This window comes from Zonotrichia albicollis, chromosome 23 (assembly GCF_047830755.1).
Source record: "Zonotrichia albicollis isolate bZonAlb1 chromosome 23, bZonAlb1.hap1, whole genome shotgun sequence".
NCBI lineage: Eukaryota > Metazoa > Chordata > Aves > Passeriformes > Passerellidae > Zonotrichia > Zonotrichia albicollis.
In genome coordinates, this window is record NC_133841.1 from 3,902,868 (window position 1) to 3,929,735 (window position 26,868).

General features: G+C 41.1%; 1 long non-coding RNA gene and 1 gene segment (V, D, J or C); both read right to left on the reverse strand.

Moving 5' to 3' along the window:
• Positions 1-15,153, reverse strand: part of LOC141731454 (T-cell receptor alpha chain constant-like) — a 51,300-nt gene extending 36,147 nt beyond the window's left edge. Inside the window, 1 exon segment of the C gene segment in view lies at positions 15,039-15,153. Coding sequence covers positions 15,039-15,153 — 115 coding nt within the window.
• Positions 15,154-21,064: 5,911 nt separating this feature from the next.
• LOC141731471 (uncharacterized) lies at positions 21,065-26,653 on the reverse strand. The gene is made up of 5 exons (XR_012583556.1): positions 26,547-26,653; positions 26,144-26,335; positions 23,194-23,352; positions 22,274-22,390; positions 21,065-21,673 (listed from the first exon to the last, which is right to left on the reverse strand). It is a non-coding gene; the product is annotated as an uncharacterized LOC141731471 (long non-coding RNA).
• Between the last annotated feature and the right edge of the window lie 215 nt (positions 26,654-26,868).

Below are 26,868 nucleotides of genomic sequence, written 5' to 3' on the forward strand. Positions count from 1 at the left end.
TAGCCAGATCCAAATTCACACAGCATTTCCTGCCCTAACAAAAACCTTCCCCAAATCTAAAGGAGTGGGGATCTCCTGCAGGTTCCCATCCCAGAGCCTGCCCTGCATCCCCTGCACTCAATGAAATGGCAGCTGGAATCTCCCTGCCCTAACAAAGGTGCCTCAGACACAGCAGGGATGTGTGGGACACTGTGCAGGGGACACTGCAGGGCTTTGGACAAAGGACACACAGAGAGATGAGCACTCACTGGGCTGGATGGAGAGCCTGGTCCCTGAGCCAAAGGTCAGCTTGTTGCCATAGCCTGAATTCACACAGCATTTCCTGCCCTAACAAAAAGGCCCAGGAGCCTCCTGAGAGCAGCAGCTCTGCCCCAGGCTCTGCCCAGCCCTTCCAGAGCTGGGCAAACACAAATCCTCCCTGCCTCTGTCCCACAGCCCTGACTGCTCTGCATGATCTGAAGGTGCAGAGGAGCAGCAATGGGGAAGAGCTTTCACAGTGACTTCTGTGAGCCAGAGAGGAGTTTGAGAAGAGGATCCATGTTTACCCCTGAAGGAATTTCTTACCAAGTTAGGAAAACCAAGACAGAGACACAGAACCCAATAAACCAAGCAAGAAAGAAGGAGAAATAAGAGAAACCTGCAACTGTCTATTCCAATGAGCACTTTGTCTCTGGTGAACAAGGAGTAAAGTATAAACTTATGAGCTTTGTAAAAATATATAAAAAGCATGCAGGCTATAATAAAAACAGTTTAAACCCTTCTGAAAATGCAGAGTGTTGCTTTGTTTAGGCAGCTGAGCACTCACTGGGCTGGACGGAGAGTCTGGTCCCCGAGCCAAAGGTCGGCTTGAAGTTGCCTGTATTCACACAGCATTTCCTGCCCTAACAAAAACCTTCCCCATATCTAAAGGAATGGGGATCTCCTGCAGGTTCCAATCTCAGAGACTGCCCTGCAGCTCCTGCAGTCAATGAAATGGCAGCTGAATGGATGCACAGGCCATGGTGTGTATCCCACCGACATAGGAACAACAGGAGCCTTGGTTTGGACAGTCCCTGAGAGCAAAGTCACCCCTGCCCAGGGACACCCAGAGATGGCCACAGCTCCAGGCAGGCTGCAGCTCTCTGCCCCCAAGAATGAGCTGAAACCCAGCAGAAAGCGCAGAAAGCAGAGCAGCAGTGCTGGACTTACTTGGCCTGACAGTGAGTCTGGTTCCAGAGCCAAAGGTAGGAGCATAACCAGCTGATGCTGAATTCACACAGCATTTCCTGCCCTAACAAAAACCTTCCCCAGCCCCTGGCAGAACTGGGCACCCAGCAGATATGGCTGGAGCCTGCAGTCTTGGATTTGTGGATGCAAATACTGCTTGGATATGCAGTGGAGAAGAAGAGAAAGAAGGGAAAAGAGAAGGGAAAAGAGAAGGAGAAGGAGAAGGAGAGAGAGAAGAGAAGAGAAGAGAAGAGAAGAGAAGAGAAGAGAAGAGAAGAGAAGAGAAGAGAAGAGAAGAGAAGAGAAGAGAAGAGAAGAGAAGAGAAGAGAAGAGAAGAGAAGAGAAGAGAAGAGAAGAGAAGAGAAGAGAAGAGAAGAGAAGGGGACATGTAACCCCATAACTGAAAAACCTCCATCCCAGGAAGGGTATCCTGAAAATCTCACTGGGCATGGGGCAGTTTTGACCCACATAGAAGGAGTTTACAAGAAACTGGCGCACTTCTCAGCTCAAACTGGAATCTGTGTCCCTCTGCCAATGTGAGCTTGTGCCACAGCTCACACAGCAGTTTTCAGCTCATCCACAAGCTGAGAGAGCAAATCAACCCCTGCTGGCATGGCCATGGCACAAAATGTGGCCAGGAGCCCACACTGGGTATCTGAAAGCAAGGACAGATCACTGACAGGGTAATTGAGGACATTCTCTAGTGAACTTCTCTTCAGTTCATGTGGGAATCAGAAAAATAGAAATATCCACAGACACTGAAGGATTTGATCTGCAGCCTTAGAAGAAGCCTAGATTGATGTAGAAATACAATACACAGATATTAAGCATAAAAATAATAAATTTATGTTTCTATAGTTGTAGGTAAGAATATGCCTTAAAAAAGTGAGAAACTGTATTGAGTAAGGTAGTGAAGAGTCTATAGTATTGTAATGTAATTGTATAAGGTAAACTCAGAGTTTAGAAGTTAGAATAGAAGCCAATGTGTGCATGTGAGTTAGAAGCCCATTAAATAAAGTATCTGCAGTGCAACAGAAGCAAGTAAAAGTAATAGGTTAGAAAAGTAAAATAAATTCTGTGGCAACTGTGTATGAATTTAGAAAGTCCTATATTACCTTGTAATGAAGAAACTTGGTTATATTCAAGAGTAATCACAAATACTTAATCCTCTAAAATCTCACAGCTCTAAGATAAATGTTTATCTAAGCAATAAAAAATTCTTAACTTAAAAATAGTCCCATCCCTTCATTTCTATCAACAACAATGACAAGCTCATATCACTAGTATGACTTTTTGCATCTTTTTTCTATCTACAATATTGAGCAAAAACTGGTTTAAACCTTACTTGGTTTTACCCTCAGCTGCACTCCACGTTCAAAGGTGATTTTGTTTCCATAGTTATTCACACAGTGTTTGCCTTCACAACAAAAACGCTTTTTCCCCTCCAAGACCTAATTAGGTTCAACTTAACATTTTTTTTAAACTTAGTCTACCCAAATAAACTCCTTGGCAATTTTAGCTCATTTCCTGTAAATATTTCTCCTAGTTTATGGTCTCATTCAGTTTGGACAGAGATGGCACTGACTGAAAGTTTTCTCCTTTATTCATGCTAAGAAACCCAGCAGCAAAATTCCTCCTTCAGCATTAGATCAGCATTAAAAACAAATATCTCCTCCTGGACCTTCCGCACAAAACACATTTTTTGATTCCCCAAACAAAAAATTCCCCTTTCCATTACAGCCTAATTTTTTGTTGTTGTTTTGTTGTTGTTCTGGTAGGGTTTTTGGGGGTTTTTTTTGGTTGATATTTTTTTGGGTTTTTTTTGGGGGGGGTCTTTTTCTGGGTTTTTTGCTTTTTTTGTTTTTGTTTTGGTCAAGGAGTGCAAACCTGGATGGAAACCTCTCTGTAGCCACAAGTAGGAGACACAGAGCAAAGGCTAAGACAGTTTTTCCAGCAGAGAAGGAATTGCAGCCTCTGGGAATTAATGAGGAACTTGCCCGGGTTGTGGAAAATGGAAATAAAAGGACAGGGAGAGGTCTGCAGGTCTGGGAGGTTTCTGGGAACAGGCTGTAGTGAATAAAATTACTCAAAAATGACACAGCTCTCAGTGGCACAGGAAAATCCAGCCCCACAGGTAGATTTTTCACTTCATAATGATTTTTTTTCCCTCTGGTGCAAGATCAAGCTCTGACCTTCAGTTGCTCTCAGAAGAAAAAACAATGGAATTTTAATTCCATTTTAAATGGCTGTTTCAATGCTTCCTAGAAAGAAAAATTAGGCTTTCCTATCCATAACTCCCCTCAGGTTTTCTACCTACCTGGTTTCACTACCAGCAGTGTCCCACTGCCAAAGGTCACTTTCCAGCCAGATCCTGAATTCACACAGTGACACACTCGCTTACAAAAACCACACACAGCTTTGGGTCCCCACAAATGTGTGTGTTTTCCAAAAGAGATCAAGGGGAAAAGAGATTCCACCCTTGTCACATTCATTTAAAACTAAATCAGGGTGTTTTCCCAGCTGATCTCTACAGACAGAAGCAATTCTGAATGCAGGAGAAATCCAAACCCTATCAGCATAATGTAGTTGAAGTTCTTGGATAATTTTTGTAATGTTTAGGAGAGAGGAGAATCTCAGCCTTGCCTTTATAATGTGAAATAACTATTTTGTTTTAGATGTACCTGATTTCAGAATTAGTTTTGTGCCTCTCCCAAAGGTGAGTTTCCAGGAAGACTCAGTTATCCCACAGTAATCAACTTTTATAGAAAAATGGTAAAGCAGAAAACCTCAGCCTTTAACAGTCAGAACTGTTTGATATTTCAGAAGGGGATGAAATTTTCACCACTTTTTAAAACAACTAACAGAGCTGTTTCTAAAACTCCTCATGGTCTAAAGAGGGAGTCAAGCAGATCAGACAGAAGCTAAGCAAGGGACCAGACCTATTAAAGAAATAAGCAAAGAAAAAATGAAACAGAAACTTCCAGAGAAAACCAATCTAAGGTCCTAATTTCTCCTCTTTGTTTAGTTGATAATCAATCCAGTAAGAGAAAGAAGCAAAGAAAAATTAAGCAGAAACTTTCAGGTTAAGAATGACAAATTGCCCTGATCTTGGGAGGCTTTGGCATAGCCAGGAATCAATTAAGACCCTCTCTACAGAAATCCTAGAGTTGAAAATCCATTTATTTTGAAATAATGGATTTATTTATCCAATAAATAAATAGTAAATCACGGATTTTTTAAAGAAAGAATTTTAAAGAAGCTTTTCCTCTGAATCCTAAGGAAAATCTGATTAAAAATTTAAAACTAAAAATACAGTGTGTCCTTGGTGAGGAGATACTTACTGGGCTTTACCAGCAGCCTGGTTCCACTTCCAAAGGTCACTCTGTTTGCATTTCCTGAGTACACACAGCCAAAAACTCCCTTACAAAAACCCTGAGGCTCCTCTGCACTTTTCAGCTTCCAGAGCAGGACACTCTATTTGACCAAAATAAAACTATGTGCAAAATGCCTGTTAGGGATCCCTCCCTACAGAAATCCTAGAGTTGAAAATCCATTTATTTTGAAATGATGGATTTATTTATCCAATAAATAAATAATAAATCATGGATTTTGTAAAGAAATAATTGTAAAGAAGCTTTTCCCTCTGTATTCAAATGAAGATCTGATAAAAACCCTAAAAATGCAGTGTGTCCTTGGTGATACTTACTGGGCTTTACCAGCAGCCTGGTTCCACTTATAAAGGTCACTCTGTTTGTACCTCCTGTGTTCACACAGCCAAAAACTCCCTTACAAAAACCCCCAGGTTCATCTGCACATTTCAGCTTCCAGAGCAGGAGACTCTATTGTCACCAAAATAAAACTCTATGTGCAAAATGCCTCTTAAGGATCCCCAAAAAGTGAAGGCTGGGGTGCTGCTTCTCTGCCACCTTGAAGGTTTTGTGTCAATATTTTTACAGATCAAGAATTATGAAGTACCCTGACCTTGGGAGGCTTTGTCATAGCCAGGAATCAGTTAAGACCTTCCCTACAGAAATCCTAGAGTTGGAAATCCATTTCTTTTGAAATAATGAATTCATTTATCCAAGAAATAAATAATAAATAATGGATTTTGTAAAGAAAGAATTGTAAAGAATCTTTTCCAACTGTATCCTAAGAAAGACCTGATAGAAAAAAAACCCCTAAAAATGCAGTGTGTCCTTGGTGAGGAGATACTTACTGGGCTTTACCAGCAGCCTGGTTCCACTTATAAAGGTCACTCTGTATGCACCTCCTGTGTTCACACAGCCAAAAACTCCCTTACAAAAACCCCTTGGCTTCTCTGCACATTTCAGCTTCCAGAGCAGCAGACTCTATTGTCACCAATATAAAACTCGATATGCAAATTGCCTGTTAGGGATCCCCAAAAAATGAAGGCTGGGGTGCCTCTTCTCTGTCCCCTTGCAGGTTTGGTGTCAATATTTTTTGCAGGTTTAAGAATGATGAATTGCCCTGATCTTGGGAGGCTTTGGCATAGCCAGGAATCAATGCGACCCTCCCTACAGAAATCCTAGAGTTGAAAATCCATTTATTTTGAAATAATGGATTTATTTATCCAATAAATAAATAATAAATCATGGATTTTGTAAAGAAAGAATTGTAAAGAAGCTTTTCTAACTGTATCCTAAGAAAGATCTGATGGAAAAAAACCCTAAAAATGCAGTGTGTCCTTGGTGATACTTACTGGGCTTTACCAGCAGCCTGGTTCCACTGCCAAAGGTCACTCTGTCTGCATTTCCTGAGTACACACAGCCAAAAACTCCCTTACAAAAACCCCCAGGTTCCTCTGCACATTTCAGCTTCCAGAGCAGGAGACTCTATTTGACCAAAATAAAACTATGTGCAAAATGCCTGTTAGGGATCCCTCCCTACAGAAATCCTAGAATTGAAAATTCATTTATTTTCAAATAATGGATTTATTTATCCAATAAATAAATAATAAATCATGGATTTTGTAAAGAAAGAATATAAAAAATAAAACTCTATGTGCAAAATGAGATCCCCAAAAAATGAAGGTTGGGGTGCCTCTTCTCTGTCCCCATGCAGGTTTTGTTTCAATACTTTTTACAGGTTAAGAGTGATGAAGTGCCCTTATCTTGGGAAGCTTTGTCATAGATAGGAATCAATTAAGACTCTCCCTACAGAAATCCTAGAGTTGAAAATCAATTTATTTGGAAATAATGGATTTATTTATCCAATAAATAAATAATAAATCATGGATTTTGTAAAGAAAGAATTGTAAAGAAGCTTTTCCCTCTATATCTTAAGGATGATCTGATAAAAAACCTAAAATGCAGTTCTTGGTGAGGAGATACTTACTGGGCTTTACCAGCAGCCTGGTTCCACTGCCAAAGGTCACTCTGTCTGCATTTCCTAAGTACACACAGCCAAAAGCTCCCTTACAAAAACCCCCAGGCTCCTCTGCACATTTCAGTTTCCAGAGCAGCAGACTCTATTGTCACCAAAATAAAACTCTATGTGCAAAATGAGATCCCCAAAAAATGAAGGCTGTGGTGCTGCTTCTCTGCCACCTTGAAGGTTTTGTGTCAATATTTTTACAGGTCAAGAATTATGAAGTACCCTGACCTTGGGAGGCTTTGTCATAGATAGGAATCAATTAAGACTCTCCCTACAGCAATCCTAGAGTTGAAAATCAATTTATTTGGAAATAATGGATTTATTTATCTATCCAATAAATAAATAATAAATCATGGATTTTGTAAAGAAAGAATTGTAAAGAAGCCTTTCCAACTGTATCCTAAGAAAGATCTGATGGAAAAAAACCCCTAAAAATGCAGTGTGTCCTTGGTGAGGAGATACTCACTGGGCTTTACCAGCAGCCTGGTTCCACTTATAAAGGTCACTCTGTTTGTACCTCCTGTGTTCACACAGCCAAAAACTCCCTTACAAAAACCCCTTGGCTTCTCTGCACATTTCAGCTTCCAGAGCAGCAGACTCTATTGTCACCAATATAAAACTCTATATGCAAAATGCCTGTTAGGGATCCCCAAAAAATGAAGGCTGGGGTGCTGCTTCTCTGTCCCCTTGGAGGTTTGGCGTCAATATTTTTTGCAGGTTTAAGAATGATGAATTGCCCTGATCTTGGGAGGCTTTGGCATAGCCAGGAATCAATGCGACCCTCCCTACAGAAATCCTAGAGTTGAAAATCCATTTCTTTTGAAATAATGGATTCATTTATCCAAGAAATAAATAATAAATCATGGATTTTGTAAAGAAAGAATTGTAAAAAAGCTTTTCCCTCTATATCTTAAGGATGATCTGATAAAAAACCTAAAATGCAGCTCTTGGCGAGGAGATACTTACTGGGCTTAACCAGCAACCTGGTTCCACTTATAAAGGTCACTCTGTTTATACTTCCTGAGTTCACACAGCCAAAAACTCCCTTACAAAAACCCCCAGGCTCCTCTGCACATTTCAGCTTCCAGAGCAGGAGACTCTATTGTCACCAAAATAAAACTCTATGTGCAAAATGCCTGTTAGGGATCTCTCCCTACAGAAATCCTGGAGTTGAAAATCCATTTATTTTGAAATAATGGATTTATTTATCCAATAAATAAATAATAAATCATGGATTTATTTGTCTATTTATTTTGAATAATAAATGAGGGGTTTTGCAGAGTAAGATGTGACTGGGGACAATATCTGACAAGGACACCTGGTTTATTATTTCACATTAGCAGAACTTCTGCAGGCTTTTCTATAGCTGTAAACACATATTAAACCACTTTTTTTAATAGGACAGAGACTTGTCAGTTCTCTGAAGAGCCATCTTCTCCTTTCTTGCTCATGTAATTCCACACATGGGGAGACCTTGTGGTGCTCTTCAAAAGGGATAAATGTGAAAAGCATAAGGAAAATCATTCTTTTACACTGTCTGCAGTATTTCCTTCTACCAAGAAATACCATGAACATCAAGCAGCTATAGAATTGAGACAGCTCAGTAGTTTGGTGAAAGATTTGTCATCTGTCTGGCACTCCACACTGATTTACATGATTTTACATGATTTTGTCCTTGCATCCTTTGTGTGAGTAGAAAGTGCTGGAAGGACTCCTCTCATAACAGCTCTCCATGAACTCTCAGACCTTACCAAAAAAACCCCAGATTCTTCTTGCTGCTCTGTTTCCACTAAATATTCCAGCCAAACCCTCATTTCAGCCCCAGGAGCCGCAGATATGGAAGGAGATTCCCCTTCCTCTCCCAAGTTAATTACATATTACTGATTTCAAACATCTGATTCTCCAATACTTCTCAAAACACTCTTGTTCAGACCATGCACTTACTTGGTTTGACACTGAGCCTCGTTCCTCTGCCAAACTGCAGCTTTGCAAAGCTGCTTCCTGAATTCACACATCACTCAATCCCTTTGCAAAAACCCCTCCTGTTCTGCAAATACACCCAAACCAGGAAAACTCCTGCTCTGTGATGGTTTCTGGACAGGAGGGAACTCAGATAATCCCCTCTCAGATTTACTGAACCTGGCAATGAAAGTCTAGGCACATATCTGGCATCTCAATAAAATATTTCAATTCTGTAATCTATCCAGACAGGAAAACACTTCCAGCATCAGTGCAAGCCTCCATTCCTTGTTCCTCACTAAGAATCCAGAAAACATCTGCTCACTGAAATATAAAGGTGAGAAAGAGGACTTGCCCTTGCAGTTGGATAATTAACCATCCTGCTAACGAGTTTCTGAGATGGATATGCCCATTTCAGCTCTTCCTTGTATATCCTGAGTTGTTCCACACATGTTGAATTGCTTATGGGAGGTTTTCAGAAATGCAATAATGAAGATTTCATTAATGCAACTCCACATAATTCTCCTTTCTGCACCCAATCAGGGCACATATCACTCACTGCATCCTGAGTAAAATCAGGATGAAATCAAATCTGTAGATTAATTAACCTACACATTGTGGTGCTCACTTGGGTAAGCCTTGGGTTTCCTCCTGTAATGTTCTACACACTACTTTTCATTACCAGCATTCCCCCTTCCTTCAGTATTTCCTGACATTTGGAAAAGAGAAATGCTTCTCACAGAATTCAGCAAAACCACAGTTTCTCACCTGTGAATCCAAGGCAAAATCTGACAGAAAACACCATTCTGGTCACAAGTCAGGAACGGGGACTTACTGAGATATTTATCCTGATTTCTACAGAACACAGGCTGGAAAATCAAGTGTAAGACTGCTGCAGCATTTGAGATCATCACAACTGAAGAAGAATTTGGATGTGCATGATGGAACAGTAATTTGGGCTGAGTACATTTGCAAAATTTCTGGCAGAGTAGGAAGATAAACAGGAAAAAACCCTACTTCTTTAACCAGACTACACTTACTTGTTGTCACAACTATCTGTGTCCCCTTTCCAAACATCTGCTTTCTCCCTCCTGCAGCTGCACTGCCTGAGAGTTCTCTGCAAAAGTCATTTCTGAAGTTTGAACTCCTCTCAAAGCTGTGAGCCACAGGACCTGCCTATACAGAAAAAGTTGTGCCTTTCACAGTTCAAAATGGGAAAAAAACCCAGAACCAGCCAGTCACTTGTACACAAAAATTTTATGGGAATGCTGTCTGGATTGGTTTTCTTCCTTTCTTCCTCACTTATTTTATTTAAATTTGGACAGGAAATTGGAGATTTTCATATGAACACAGGTTTGTTCTGATTTCTTTCTACAAAGTGAAAAGAAAGTTCATTTTACTTTACTGATTTCTGTTTCTCAGGTATACCTGCCCCCCAAGTATCCATTTGATCCCAGATATTCAATGGGCAACAAAGTCATTCAGCCTGATAGAAGGAGATGACTTTAAATTTAATTTCAGATTGGAAGTCTAATGACTTCCAATTACATACTGATTGCTGAACATGCCCAAACAAAGCAGCAGTTTTGAGCTAGCACTGCCAAATCCTGTGAATGGGTAGGAAATGTGTCCTAGCCCCTGAAAAATCTGATATTGGCTTGGGAGTGAAAACCCAGCTCTGGGGACTTGAATACAAACTCCTTTATAAAAAGCACCCAGAATTGAACAGACACTTGCAGTTATCCTGTCTGTTTATTCTGTGGGGCTCTAGCAGGAATCTGAATTCACCATTCCAGATAAATCTGGGAGAAGATCCCTGGGGCAGAGCACAAGAACATTTCTGCAGCCAGGACTCAGGAGCAGCACAGAACGGGCTCACACTGGAGCTGGGATGTGACAAAACTCCATTTTTGAGTGAAAACAAATGCTGGAACGCTGCTTTTCCTGGAAGACTTACTTGGAAGCACAAGCAGATGAGTTCCTCCACCAAAAGTGACCTTCCTGTCACCAGAAGACACACAATGAGAAAGGTCTTTATAAAAACCACTGCAGAGGAATTGAGCAGATTCTGTGGAATCTGTTCCACTGTGGAAGCCAATGTGAAGCAAAATGCCTTGCTTAGCTGGTGATGGTATCCACAGCAATTTATTTCTGCTGCTTAAAATTTAGATAAACTAAATCTTATCATACATGGCAGGATTTAATACTTTTCCGCTCACTTCAGTAAGTATTTGGGGTCTGTAAAAGCAACCAAGTCTTCTATTTCACTTTTTTTCCCCATTTAAGTTATTTCATGGGGATAGAAAGACAATATTTATATTGCAACATTTCTCTGGAACCATTATTGTGTCAATATATCAATTATAAAAGAACAAAAAAGGTTTGTCTGAATCATTCCATACCACTGCCCTGGTAACAGTACATTTGAGAAGAGTTAAGAAAAATCAATAATGAAAAGGTTTTCAGTATATGGACTCACCAGAACAGAGATAAGATTTCCTAAACCTTCAAACAAATTAAATATGTAGAAAAAAAAAGAACACAGAAGTGTAATTATTAAATTATCCCTCTTCACTTACTTGGTTTTACAATAATTCTTGTTCCTTGTCCAAAAGTTAATTTCCCAACATTTCCTGTGCTCACACAGCCAGAAAGTGCTTTGCAAAAACCATCCAAAGAAATAAATTTGCCTTTGTAACCCCTCCTTTACTACAAGAGAAGCCAACTAAACAAAATTGGGAGTGGTAAATTATAATATCCATAATTTATTATGGAATAAGACTCATGGCTTAACTAGAGACATCACCATAAACCTGTTGCACCTAATTGTATGTATCCCTTCCTTTTCTTTCTCCTTTAAACTGGAAACTGATTTTTTTTTCATCAAGGGGTAATTATCACTCCATCTTAACTGTATGTCTACTTTTAGCCATAAAAACAATTACAAGGCAATCTTTCATGAGGAAAAAACCCAACATTTTTTCCCCAATAGCTTGTTTCCATTTGTGAAGGTGAGTTACCAGCTGGAGGAAGAACTCAGAATAATGATGTGTGCAGTAATAAAAACCTTAATGGACTCAATTTCTACTGAGTTTCTACCTCATTTGTTGGCAAACATATCTGGCTTAAAATGAAAAGAAGTTGCTCCCTGTGAACGTTGCCAAAACTGCAGCAAATTTCTTCTCCTTCTATTAAAGGCTTGTGCCACATCAATCCCACAGGCAGGAATATTCTCATCCAAAACTCTGAGCCACTGCAGTTGAAATGAAAGCTCCTTTGCATTTATTTCACCCATACATAAATGAAAAATGGGTATTTTTAAAAACCACTAAGTTCTTACCTGCTCCTACTGATAGTCTGGGGATGAAAATCCATGTACACTGAGATTTTCTACACACTAAAACTTCAGGTTGCCAAAAAAGCCTGAGAAAAATTGTTGGAAGATAAAGACACTCAAGAAAATTTCCATCAGTAGATTTCAGTGATCAAGGTCAGGTAAGGACACACAAAAATTCTTCAAAACTATAATAATTCAGAAAGAAGGAATTTACATTTTCCATTTCAAGAGATGCTCCTGCCTTCCTAAAACAGACACCTGCGTTTTCAAACCCAGGCAATATTATAAAGTTCAGTTTTTGTTACATTTCTGGCACTTACTTGGATAAACAGAGAGTTTTGTCCCTTTTCCAAGAGTCAGCTTGTTGTAGCTACCTCCATAGTTTCACGGTGACAGAGAGCTTTACCAAAACTGCTGGCAGCAGCTTCTGAGAAAGGAGATTTTCAGCTTTGATGTGTGCTCACAGATCTCTCAGGGGGTTTCTTCTCAAATTTTCTAGGTCAAAACCTGACCTAGAGAAGGTGATGAGGTCTGGAGAAGGGGGTTGAAGCAAAGTGATCTTTAAGGCCCCTTCCAAACCAAATAATTCTGTGATTGAAATGCTTGGGAAAAACCCTCATGGCAATTCCAAACAGTGAATCCCAGAGCTGTGGGATCCTGTCCCACCAGCCCAGCCCCACATCTATCACAGATTGTGGTCCATCCTCCTGTGATAGCAGCAAAGGTTTCAAAAAAAAGGTTTCAAATCAAGGTTTTCATTCTGTAGAAAACAGAATAATTAACTGCGAGCAAAATGAACAATAAAAAGCAAGACAGGAGTGAATTTTTCCTACAGCATTTTGTCCATCTATCTCAGTTAGTACTTATCTTATCCCAGTTTACACCAGCCTGCAACATCAGGCATCTCACATCAAAATTGTCTAAACTCCTCATCCAGTGTCCCCATCCCCTGAACAGCACCAAAATCATAATGAAGCCTTAAGGATTTATTCCTCTCTAAGATAAGAATCTGCCTTTGTTCTCACATTTCCAGGTTTGGGGGGAAAAAACCCCAAAACCAACCAACGAAACAACAGTAAACCACAAAACCAACCAAATTAAACAGCAACAAAACCACAAACACTTCTATAATCTTCTTGTATAACTAAAATTATGGACAAGCAATCTACAGAGCAACTCCTCTATTTGCATTCCAACAGATGCACAGAGATTTCTAGAAAATGGCGCTGCAGCCTCCAAATTCTGTATTTTCTTTTTCTAGCCTACACAAAACCAGCTACACATCACTAACTGACAACTTACATGCAAACAGAAGAGTGGAATATACTCAGAAAATTCTTTTTCCTTCATGTTGGTTTTCCCTCATTCCTTTTGTATTATACTCACTTGGATTTACCCTCAGAGCAATTCTCGTCCCAAAGCTGAGTGAATTGCCAATTCCAACATTCCCACTGCTGTGGGAATTATCACAAGACCACCTCAAAATGCCAATCTGAATTATTATTTTAAAATCTGTGGAAGCCACACAATTCCAGGAACATTTTATTGTTGGTTCACAGCTACTCTGGAATGATCAAGTTCTTCACTGCTCTTCAGAATTCCTTGGCTTTATTATTAAGGTCTTCCTTGACAGAAATTTATTTTCTCAAAACTGGTATATCACAACTGTAAAAAACTTCCCAAAAACTCAAGACATTTTGCAAAAATCTGAACTCAAAACTTGCTGAGTTCTCACAACTCAAAAGATGAAGAATTACTTGTTTCAGCCTGGTGTAAAACACCCTTTTCTTTAAGGCATTTCTGTGTATAATTCCAATTAACTCCATGGAGAGCAGCTGTTTGAGACAACCACATGTTGTCCATGCTTCAGCCACTTTCTCTCTCAGAATTCTCCATTGCAATTTAACTATAAAACTATAAAAACCTGTTTTTCACCCAACGGGGCTGTAGGGGCTGCTCTAGTGCTGCTGAGAGATAAACCACTAGCCTGTGCTGAAAGCAGTGTAAATTGGTCACCTTGGCTTCAGGGACACTGGTTTCTGCTGATGATTTCCTGAGGAAAAAAATGTATTTTCTCCTGTCTAGTTTAGGTGTAAATCAAGAGATTTCATGGAAATGTTGTCCCACATTTGGACTCTGTGTATCCCTCATACTTAAGAAGAAATGAGCTTTTAGACAAAAAACCCACAAACAAACTCAGAAGTTCTTACACTGAGTGGCTTTTAGTGTGAGATATAATCCCTTGACAGAAAGTAAGCTGGTATTTGCCCCAAGTGTTTTCAGTACCATAGAAAGGTTTGTAAAATAATTTAGTTAAAAAAGAAGCAAAGCAGACTGATCCATGTTATTAATTTTTCTAGATCTTTTTCAAATGATGATGTGCAGAAAAAAAAAAATTGGAGGATTTTAATCCAAATTTTCCTTTCTCAAATGTAACCTCAAACTTTTCCACACAGGACAAACAATTCTGCATGGTGTCTCTGTCTCTGAACAGGCAGTAGCTTCCCAACCCTTTCTCATGGAATACTGGACTGGCAGCCTCAACCAGTTTGTCCAGCCAGAAACAGGATTGAATTGCAGAATGACATCAAACTGAAAACAACTGATTTATTGCTACTGGCCTTCAAAAGTTAAGTGAACTCGAATCAAAATAAAATATAAATAATAAAAAGAAAAAGGCATTTTAAAATTAATAAAAATTTAAAGTAAAATGAAAGATAAAGTAATAAAAATTATATTTAAATTACCATCTCTGTGTATTAAATTCATCTAAATGCACAGGGAATAATTTGCTTATATCTGTCCATTTGCAGTGGTTTTTCCACTCTTACTCAGCTGCATTTTCTATTCTGAATAATATCTCTGGGGAGATGCCTCACTGCTATATTAGACTAAAACTTTGAAAGAAATTACTGTAAGCAGAAATTTACTGATTATCTTAATTCCTTAATCTTAATATCTGTTTATCTTAATATCTGACTATCTTAATTATCCTAATTTTACTGATATCTTACTTCCCCAAACTGTAGTTGGCAGGGAAGTGATTTGTGACTCAGTCATTTTTTCCCCATTTTAGAATTGCAAATGGGACTAAATGGAAATATCATCCCATATTTCTCCAGCCAAAGAGGAGCAGCTCACCTGAAACCACTGTCAGCCGAAATCCAGACACAAACTGGAGTGTCTCAATGAGCGTGCCCACAGCAGCTCCACCCTTTACAAAAACTCCTCCTCTCTTGAAGTTTAAGTGGCACATTATGATTTTTAATTATTCCTTTTCTCATAGAAGTAATGATAATATTTGTTTTAAAGTGATTTGAGAATTATACTCAGGGATTAAATATTTAAAGCTGTAAGAGATCCATGAAAATATCAGCAGCTGTAAAACCAGCCACTCTTTTCTTGGTATGGTAACTATGCTAACAGACATGATTGTGATGAAATCAATAATTCTGTGCTGGTTTCTAAAATAAGTGAATACATGCAGATTTTCCTTAGAGCAAAAAGAAGATTTATTCAAAACTTTTACTTTTCCAAGTAATGTAATTGCTATTTCTGTGTCCCAGTCTATACAGGAGAAAAACATGGATATTCAGCATCAGCTGAAAAAAATCTGGGCATCCCTTCCAGAATATCTCAGTCCATTACTTCTACTCCAGTCAAGCAGTCTCAAAGTACATTTACTTGCAGCAAATAAGAAAGAGGAAACAATTAGAACCAGCAGCTGATGATATTTTCTTCTTGGCTGGCAAGGATTTTGTCTTTACTCAGGGTTATCCTGGCTAAACTGAAGTGTTTGTGGTTCCTGCTCAGCAGTAACTTCCAGTATCACAAAATAATCCCTCCTCATCATGTCCAGGTGAGTTTTTCTCTGTAGATCAGCTACAGCACAACTGGCATTTGGAATTTTCCCAAGTGCCATTCCCAAAATTACTGTACCGCATAGTGAGGAAGGAAGTAAAGGAAAGGGAGGGAGGAATGGTTGTTGTTCAAATTACAAATTATTTCTATACAAATTAATTACATTTCCAAGCCATCCCCTATGTGCAATCCCTACCAATATTTTCAGCTAAAAGCTGTCTGAGATGAAGAAGGAAAAAGAGCTGAAAAGCAGCAGATCTCATCACTGAGCAGTTTTAAATATCTCACCCAGATTTCCAAATACACAAACTTGCTCAACACATGGGAACTCTCCCATTGATGCTACTATAAAATATATAATTGAAAAACTTTATATATTTCTATGAAATAGATAGAAAAACCTCTATTAGTTCAGAATAATTTAGATAAGGACAGGCCAGTTCTGTGTATTTACATAATTCCATCCTCTTCCAAGTTCCTGCACCGCTTTGCTACAGAACAAGATTTAACAGATTTAATTGCTGTGTCCTGATTTATAGAGTGAATTATCCACCAAAGGATAATTTGGGTTTTCCCAGAGTCCCACAGCAAGTGACCATGTCTGAGGCTGTCCTTTGAGTCCCACCCTCCCCTCATTGCCTGTTCCTTTAGACCCCTTACAGCTGTTCAAAGCACAGCTGTATCAGGATGCCTAAAGCAGACAGCTCTAAAGAACAGCCCCTGAATTCCCAGCTGGATTAGATTAAAGAAGTATCATATCCACAGGTTTGTGCCATGCAAACAGACTCACCTGTTGGCAGAAAGAGCCAGGTCCACAAGCAGATATTGATGTGAGAAGCCCCATTGAGAAACTCCTCGGCAGACGTCCAAGGACTGTAGCCCCTGAGGGCAGCTCAGCTGCAGGAAAATATGAAAATATCAACAGCTTCCTCACAATATCCTTATCGTGGGCTCCAGGCACTCAGGAATTTGTATTCCCTCATTTTCTTATCAGCTTCTTCATTGCCTGAAGCCAGAAGATTGGGTTGCATTCCTTGCTGGTTCAGACTTGCTGCTTGCTTAGCCAGACATCCACATCTTTGGAAGACTTAGCTGTAACAGCTTCTCTTGGCACAAACCCATTCCCTAATCCCTTAAAGACACCTTTCCTCCAGCCCAGAAAATTTATACCACAAATATTCCTTGAATATTTTGTTGTTTAAAACTCCTTTGGAAATACTGAGGAATTTTGAAAGCAGCAACGGCTGCCTGTATTCCACTCCATTTCTTCTGTTACGAATCACTTCCAGATGTAATCCTGCTTTAGTTTGAACCTTCAAATGCAGTTTTTCAGCTAACAGCTTCCTGATCCTGGGTTTTCCAAAGCCTTTGTATCACTTAGCAAGAGTTTCCAACTTCACCTGCTGGCAGAGGCAGAAGAAGAGCAAAAGAAGAGCAGAGAATTTAGTTTGTGGCATGTGGAGGCGCAACACTTCTTGTGGGGTTTGGGTGGTTTCTTTGATTGGTTAGTTTTTTGGCTTTTTTTTTCCTCCTGCTTGAGCTATTTGCTGGATTTCATGAATTTGAAAGTGTTGTGAGAACAATAAACACTTTGGCCAGAAGAGAGCAGGAGAGATCAGAGAAAGAAGTTCAGTTTACATCAGTAGATCTGATTTTAGCAGGAACTTTTTAGTATTTGGGGGAAACAGAACATGCTGGTCAGAAGATACCCAGAAAATGCAGGAATATGATTATTACATTGTATTTTTAATGCTGTATAAGAAAACAGAATGATTCAGTGGCATATAAAGCTATTTTAAAAAAGCTGTTTTGTCCACTATCATGGAGTTTGATACTGTTTAAGTAAAAAACAAGAAAAGAACACATTTATCATCTTATCAAAGCATGTCAAAAGGTTTATGTGAAGAGAAAGTGAAACAGAGTCTGGTTTACCTTTTCAAATAAAATGTTGAGATTAAAAAGAATTTTATGAGGAAATCCAATTTAAAAAAAGGGGGGGGGAAATATTTTTAAACCTCATTCCATGTATTTGAATTATTTCTAGCAAATTAAAAATCAATGAAGTTTTGAGGTTTGCTTTGAGTATCCTTTTAAATATATGCCCACCCTTCCTCCCAAACACCAGCCTTGCAGCCGGGGTTTAGTGTTTCTCTGTAAATACAGTTTTCAGTTTGCTATTGAGCAAATAGCAATATTCTCCCTGCTATTCAGATTTCCTTGCTGTTCACGATGCTTTTTAATGTAACCTCTTGGAAAGAGGTTTATTCTTTCAGGATGCTTTTAATGCTCTCTGCCACAGGAGAGAGCTCTCACCATTTTCACTTGCTCAGCAGGACAGATGTCAGATACCACACTCTGTGTGTGAAACTGTCACGGCTTGAAAGACAGGTGTCTGATAAGGAAGGCAGGAAACTCCCTTGGAATGGAGAATATGACCCCTTTCCCTCCAAATTATTATAATCTTGAAATTAAGGGGCTTTCTGGCAAAGATATGGGGAAAGAATAACAGTCATTTACTAATAAATGTATATATAACAACTCAAACAAACAACAGCACCAAACAGAACCAGACACCCAGACCCATCTTTGCTCACAGCCACCCACAAGCCATACATGCTGGTATTTCGTTGCTTTCAAAACTCAGTTCTGCTTTTCTTTTTCCTATCAATGTCCTGGAGCAGCATCTTGGTTTGAAAGACAGCTGTCTGTCATGGGAGGTGAGAACCTCCCTTGGAATGGAAAAATCTGAACCCCTTCCCTCTGAATGATTATAGCTTATTGCATAAATATAAAAATATAATTATAAAAATTATTACATGAGAGTTTAAGGCAAAGATATAGGAAAAAGAATAACAGTCATTTAATAATAAATAGATATATAACAACCCAAACAAACAACGGCACCAAACAGAACCACACACTCAGGCCTGGCCTCTCTCGGCCACAGGTGCTTTCCCCTTCGGTGCAGTTCCAGGCACAGCCAGCAGGGGCGCTGCTGGCTCCCGGCCGGGCAGGGTGGGTGCGGTGATTCCCCCGCGCCAGCAGGGGGCGCTGTGGCACGAGCTCGGCTCCCTCATGAGGCGATGGCGGCTCAGGCGGTGCAGGAGAAGGGAGGTGGCTCCTTTTGCAAAACTTATGGGGAGCAGCCGGTCTCAGTGCCGCTGAGGGTGGTGAAATGTGCTGCAGAAGTGGTTGTGGTGCCCCTCTGGATGGCAATAGGAGCAGTGGCAGGAAGCTCGGTGCGGCAGCTGGAAAGACAGAGGCAAGCAGATCCCTGAGGGGGGCGGAAACAAAGTGTATCCGAAACTCTGCACTGTAGCAGATGTAGGGTGTCCTGGAGGGCAGTGAAGAACCCAGAGCTGTGGGATGTCCTGGCCAGCAGGGTCTGCGGGGTTACAGAGCAGGGAAGAATCCAGAGCTGTGGCAGAGAAGCAGCAGAGCTGGGCAGTGGCAGCCTGGCTTCTAAACGCGGCCTGGAGAAAGTCCCTCAGAGGTGGCTCGGGGGCTTGGAGTCCACACTCCCCTCTCCTCCTCACTCCAAGTGGATGGTGAGGGTCCTTTCTAATGAGGGAGGGTGTTGATAATGTTCCAGTCCAACAGCTTCTCTTAGGAGAAAAGGCTCACCCATGTCTCCTACATGGACACGTCGGAGAATAGGCTCGTACTGTAAAAGTGTATTTTACCAAAGAGTTCTTCTTGTAATCATCCTCCATTATTTTGTTATCATGGGATCTTTTACAGGACAATATTGTTTTTTCAGATGTTGGGATAATCCCATATGAAAATGTGCTGCTTTAACAGAGGGTATTTTAATGTGGAGCACAGTTTCCCTACAGACTTTCCTTGCCTTGTATCAGGTGACTACAGAGCTACAAATTCTGTTCCCCTATGCGGAATTAACTGCACTAAGACAATCTTACTATTGGACTGCACTAAAGCTCCAAGTTGTGAGATTTCTTGTGGGAACAATTCTATTCTCCTGCTTTCTTAAGCTTCATGTTCTGCATTGCCAATGCAAAGTGAAAAGCCACTATTTAGTGGGGACAATCTGGGACCCTGTGATGAACTGAGGGCTTTAGGTCACTGAAACTCTGCCAGAGGTGTCAGCAAAAAAAGGTTTAACACAGATTTGCCAAAGTATGGCACTATCCCACATCAATGCTCACTCTGCAGCTTTACTACATGGATGAACCAGGGATAGGAACAACAAATTGGAATTAATTTAATTGAAGGATTGATGTGGTGACTGGGGACAAGAAAGGGGCAGAGCTGTAAAAGGAAGTTCCTCCCACTGAGTCATGAGGTGCACAAAGGACTCCCCTGCTTTCTAAAATCCTTCTAGAGGAGATGTGGATGGATCCAATCCTAGTCCCAGACTTCATCAAGAATTTATGACTAAGGGATTATAAGAGCACTTAGTCAAGAACCCTTCCTTTGTGTGCGTCTGATTCCACTGGTTTTGTCTAAGGGAATATTCTCAAAATAGAAATCTGCCTGAGAGATTGGGAACAGGTTTGGAGTGCTTGAGAAAAAGGTTCTGGAAAATCAGTAAAGAAATCTTGGTGAATGGCTCCCCCTGATTGATGCTCTGGTGGTAGAGTGCACTAAATGTGCATTTCACTGGATTTGGACTTGCCATGCAAATTTCACAGAGCTTCTGCAAGGGCTGGGGCTCTTCTCTGGGTGTCTGCAGGGCCAGAGGGTGTGAGCTGAGCAAGCCCAGTGCAGCAGCCCTTGCTGTGGCCTGGGCAGAGGCTCTCTTGAGGGCTGCAGGAGCTCAGGCAGGGGGAGCAAAGCCTTATCTCCCCTTCAGGATGTGGTTACCTTGTGTTTGCAAAAGCAGGGAGAGTTAATGCTGCCTGGTGTGACTGAGTCAGAAATGGTGACCACAGCATCCTGCCTGTAGCCTGTGAGAGGGGCATGAGCTGGGGAAGGTGTGGGCTGGGCTCTGTTAGGCAAGAGCCAAGTTGCTATGGAAACTATCACTCCATTAAACCACCCCAAATGATTTTCTGGTGGCCCCTTCCTCCTGTCCTTGAGTGCAAAACAGTAGCAGGGTTTCTTCTCTGCTGACAGGAGCATTTTCCCTCCCTTGTGCCTTCAGCAAGGACTCTCCTCACTGAGGCTCCTGACTGTGCCAGAGACATTTCCCTGCACAAAGTCTGCAAAAGAGAAATTCAACCAACAGGAAATCTGCATTATTAAAGCTGTGTTTCGATCCCAGTGGGGTTTTAGGCCAGTTGGATTTCAGCAATTCCATCTCAGTTTCAGAAGAAAAAGCACAGAAAACCCACAGCATATTGCGCTAGTACATCTTTATTTTTGTCACTACTACAGGAAACTAAAATAGACATGCAATACATTTGGCAAAAGAAATACAGGCTTAATCAAGAAATTGGCATTGTCTGGTTGAATTAAATCACTCCAGATTTTACACAGCTCTTCTTATCTGCAATACACACTTATTAAATCTGTCTATATCCAAACCTACAAATGGCAGCTCCTGTGCTGGAATTCCCCCACCAGTGCTGCTCCAGTTCCTCAGGCAGTAACACAACATGCCTGGGAACGGTGCTTTTCAAAGGCCATCTGTCTGCAGAGAGCACTGGAGTTTTCAAAGCAGGTTAGACACTGGTGTGCAAATGGCAGAAGAGTGGGGGGATCTGATTAGCAGAAGGATGAGGATAAATCCACTCTCCTCAGTGTTCAGAGGAGGGGAAACAGCAAAAGCACTTGAAACTCTTCAGTGTAAATCAGCTGGCCAGCAGGAGTGCAGAGTGTTGCGTGTCTTCAGGTGAAGGTGCTGCCTCGTGTCCTGGCTGGTCTCTGTCAGCAGCTCTGGCCCTGCTTGTTCAGCCCCCTTGTGCTGCTGGTTCACGTTCTTTCCTGCTCTTCTTTGGGTTCATTCCCCATGTCTGGAAGAGCAAAGGGAGGTTTAAAGTACATTTAATGAAATTGGGCCTATGAACCAGTGTTTGATAACTGTCAGATGGGGACAGATACACTCACAAAATTGAGTCTGGACTATCTTATGTTGCCCTTCAGATCCCTTAAGTTTAAAATCCCCCCCTTCCTCTCTTTACTCCCACAGGTTTTTATTTTGGGATCCTTATTTGTCTGGATTTTTCTTCAGGCGTTGTGCTCTGCCCCTTGATATAGTCAATGAGATATTTCTTAGACTGTTCAGGTAATACCAGCGTTTCTCTGTCAAACAAAATTTGGGAACCAGCCTCAAGAACTGAGCTTTGAATACAGAAAAATGCTTTTTCCTTTGTCCTTTGAGAGTCAGGCTGCGGTTGTCTTAATTGCTTTTTGAGGGGGGAATTTTGTTGTTTTGTGTGTGGTTTGGTCATTGTTGTGTTTTTCGCCAGAATACTTGCAAGGGCTGTGAAATGGATTCAGGAGCAGATGAATAGGCTGATTCCTTGTAGGGGTAAGGACATGCACAGGGACAAGAAGTCACTCCTGGCATTTTCTTCCAGGCTTTCCAGACACCAAGCTATGAGCTCCCTTACCTCAGAAAAGAAACAACTTGATGCTCATGAGGGTATTGAAGGCGATGCCTTTTGCCAGCAGGACTCTTAAACCCAGCACAGTCATGGACAGCATGTTCACTCTCTGCTCCTCAGGGTCTGCTCAGTGACCAGAAAAGAGGGGAGAGATCATGGTCTAGGTTTTGGTGCTGTGATCTTGGCAGAAAGTGGAAAATCCACAGGTGACAGTTTCAGGGAAAGGAAATGCAGCAAAGGAACAGCCAAGAGAGAACAAAGCAACGACAGGGGAGCCCAGGGTCTGTCTCCATTGCCTTTTGCTTCCTGGGGCTTGTGAGTAACTGCAGGAGCAACCTTGGAACAGCAGCTTGTGTGTGCTGAATGTGTTGTGTTCTGAGTCCTCTGCTCTGGAAAAAATACATTTCCATGCCTTTATCCCCCAGAGGGCAATGTGACTTCACATCCTGTTGGGGTAACTCGCCTTGTGCTGAGGGCTCTGTGCTGTTGCAAACCCTCTTACTAGCCCCTTCAGCACCTTGAATGACCTTCAGCACTACAGAAACAATCCCACAAAATATAAAATGTGGTTTAGTAAAACACCCCAAAACATGCCACACTTTGAACTTTTTGTTGGTGTTGGATCAGCTGTTCCGGGTTGTGCTCCAGCAAGTTTCCTGCTGCAGGGTGAAATATGTAGTCATAAGGAAATTCATGTTTTAATCAAATAGATTGTGTCTTCCCCCTCTCTCCCAAAGTTATTAAACAGTTGAAACCATTTCTTTCAGATGCTTTGGAACATCTTTCAGCTCTCCCTGTTGAAATACCAAATATCTCTCTGATTTCTGCTGGCTGCCCAGGGCAATGCTGACAAGCAGGAGAAGAACACCAAGCCCCACAGCACATTGTCCCTAGAAAAATGTTGCACCTGTGCCACCAAACCGTACCTGGCAGTGTTGTTACCATGCTGCTGTCGAACTTGTCCGTGCACATCACCATTGTTGTGTTCTGTTCCTCAGAGATGTACTCGGTGTGGAAAGTCGTTGGCAAAGGTGTTGTTTCCACAGTGGTAACAACCTGTGATGCAGTTGTTTTCTCCACGACCTCTAGGATAGAAGTTTTGGATTGTATGTAACAAACTCCATGGTTTGGACAGGATTGATTTTACTGCAGGCTTGCCTGGGTGCTGAGTGACCCAAAATTCACACGTACTCCATCTGTGACTAATTTGTAACAATCCCATTTATTGTCTTTTATGTCATTATTCCTTGTCATTAGAGGTACAAGTAAGAAAAGAAGATTGCTTAAACTCACAACCAGCTGTCTTACAAGAAAAATATTGGTGTCAAAAGAATTTAGTTGCCCACAAATCATTGTGGTACCATGACTTGTTTTTTAAACAAAATATCTTTGCCTCCAGGTCAGGTCACAAGTGGAGAATCAACGGTGGTGTCAAAAACCAGTATCAGTATTGAACTCAGATTAGCATTTAGGATGAGACTAAAACCATGGAACTGAAAGGAATCCTCCATCAGCCTTCCTTGCCAGAAAGGGCTCAGCTTATGAAAAGCTGTCAGACACATCCACCAAGATTGACGTGTCTGCTTTGTCAGGAGCACCCTGAGGGGTCTCTTGGTTAAAGAGAGGTGCATGAGGCTTTTCATTTTGTGTGGTGTCTGCCTTGCAGGTGGGTCAAGAGATCCCTCAGCTCAAACATTTTGTTCATCCCAGGGTACTGATGGAAGTTTGACCAAGGAGCTCTGATTTTACCCCCTTTCCCCATCAGCCCTGTGCCAGTGCTGAGGAACTGAGGTGAAAGCCAAACGTGCTCTGCCACAAGTTCATGGGTCAGCTCTCCTGATCAAACAGGCAGAACTACACACTTGTCCACACCTGCAGCCACCAGACACCCACCAGAAATCCAACATTTCCTTCCCAGCTCTTGTACCAGGCTTAGCAAGAGCCTGTCAGTGCTGTGCATTCTGTGTTCTCTGAGAAGATCTTGAAAGGCTTTTCACGTGGTCTCCTCTCCAGGCTTTGCAAACAGCCAGAACACAACCAGGCTGCTTCTCTCCAATAGCTCCCTGGGCAGGATCTTCAGCAAGCAATAACGCACACAGTGCAACTGTAGTTCAGAGAGCAGAAGATTTGTTTTATCTGACCCCAGAATGCTCACCTGAGTCCCGCTAGTTTGCATTACTTGACAGTACAGCCATGAATTCCTACCACTGCTTACTTCTGGAAGGCATTCATGTTTTATGTTCTAAAAATTTGTTTTGAGAAAAATTTGTTCTTCTTGTTTGCTTTCATCTTATGAAGTCACAAGCAGAGCCCTCTATTCCAGAAAGTAATGGGCCTTAGCATCCACACGAATATTTAATCCAGAATAATGCTACCTGAACCAAAAGGAAAACCTTCTCTGTCCTTAACTGAGCCCTCTATAGAGTGTGCCTGCAGTATCCTACAGTGGCACTAACGGTTGCTATTTTATGTTATTTTGATGTAGAAGTATTCTCAAAACTACTAATATAACAATTATATAGTATATAATATGAACCATACGTAACATGTGTCTCATGTATAATATTGAATTAGGGTAAAGTATAATAATGTATATCTTCATGTATGCCTGTCAAAATGCATTTTAGTGGATCTCAAAGGAATTCAAAACCAAAAGGAGGAGGTTGTTTACATCCTGGAAATTTTGGCTTCAACTTATTATTTCATCTGACTTGAAAGGGACTTTGATTCATAAGGCCCAAGATCTTTTACTGTCAAATATAATTCCAGAGTCTCTGGTCAGCTCTGAAAAGATTGTGATTTTAGCTATAAAAAGAAAATCATTGAACACCATAGAAAGAAAATATCTACCTCAGAAATGGTAAATTTGCATTCTTTTGTCCCTTTGGAATTAGAAGTGCAGTGAGATTGTACCCAAATACACATTTATTCCCATGCAACATATCCTACAGACATGGAGAGATATTGCGCAGCACCCAAAGCAGTCCCACGTCTTTCTGGAGGGAGAGCAGGCGGTTTTAGGGATGTAAAGTAACATGGGAGGTTCTTTAAAGACACGCAGTCCTCTAAAAGCAAAGAAACAATTCCTGAGGGATGCACCTGATACTTCAGGATCACAGAGATCAATATCAAAAACCCCCCTGCCACCCCAACTTTCACATTTCCCTAGAAAAGCTTGGGGTGACCTGCACCTTTATTGTTCATCACAGAATTCCAAAGAAAGATAGGAATAAGTCAGACTTCCTATAATCCCTATCCCCCACATTGGTCTTTTCAGAACCCACACAACCTGGATCCAATTTTCTTTCATTCCAGGAGCTCTTGGCTATGAGGGACTTGTGAGAATTTAAGCCCAAGGCTATTTCACCTCCTTCCTGCTCTGTCCCCAGGCCAGGTGAATGCCTTACCTGGGCACACTCTCAGTGTGGTGGTGCCAGTGTCAAACGAGAAGTTCTCCAACCAGGAGTTACAGATCTGTCTCAAAACTCCTCATCCTGGGAGCTCCTCACTGAGCTCTGCATTCCTGCCCCAAGTCAGTCAGTGCAAGCCCACTGGAGAATTGGACACTGGACAGTGAATTTGGGCCAGAGTGCTGCCCAACATGGGAATAAGTTATCACAGGCTAAGCAGTGCCCTGCTGGAGTTTGGGGATCATGGAATAATGGTGCTGTGCAGAGTGAGCCCAGATGTTCCTGGGAAACCTTCCTGAGCAGATCCAAGCTGAGGGTTTGGCTTGAAAGCCTGGCTGGAGAGCGAGTGCATTCAAGGGATTATTGCAGCTGAAAATTCTTTCAGTGAACCCAAACCTTTAAATTCCCTTGTTCTCCCCCACATTAATTTTAAATGAAGTTTTAGAGATAAAGAAATGTCACTTACTTGGTAGAACTGTGAGAATCGTCCCTGATCCAGTTGCTGTTGTCACACTGCTAAGACTTATTCCAATAACTCACTCTTTCTTCATGGTGTTAAAATTTGTTGTAAATCAAGAGATGGATTGCTAGATAGTTGGCCTAATGATCCATGGGTTCAAGTCCATGAGAGCATCCAGAGGAACATTTAGTTTGTAAACTGAAAAGGGAAAAAAATTCCTTGATTACTTCAACGATTTCAGTTAGCTTAATTGAGTAAAGAATTTTCAACGTCTCCCTTTCTTCCACCTTTTAGAACCTTCATGAGCTCTTTTATGTATCCAGGATACAAGAAAATATATGAAGGAGGTTCTACTTCTCTTCTTAAACATTACAGTCACCCATCTCCTTTCTTTCCCAAAATACCTCACCTTTATTCCTTCTTTGAGTTTTTATACTGGTCCTTATCCTGTTTATATCATTGTGGTACCCCCAGCCCCCCATACACAGTGAGGTATTTCATAGCAAAAACTGTCTCTGTTTCACTAGACAGAATTTAGGATTATACAGGCAGTCGCATGACTTCTTTTGTGGTTTGAGATCCAGCACACCACATGAAAAAACACCATATTGCTTTCAAGGAAGGATCTAATGTAATATCTGACATCTTGAGTTGTATATGAGATCTTGGGGATTACATGACAGCTCCGAAAAGTCTAATGGAGTTAGGCAGGATAGAAAGCAGGAAAATTA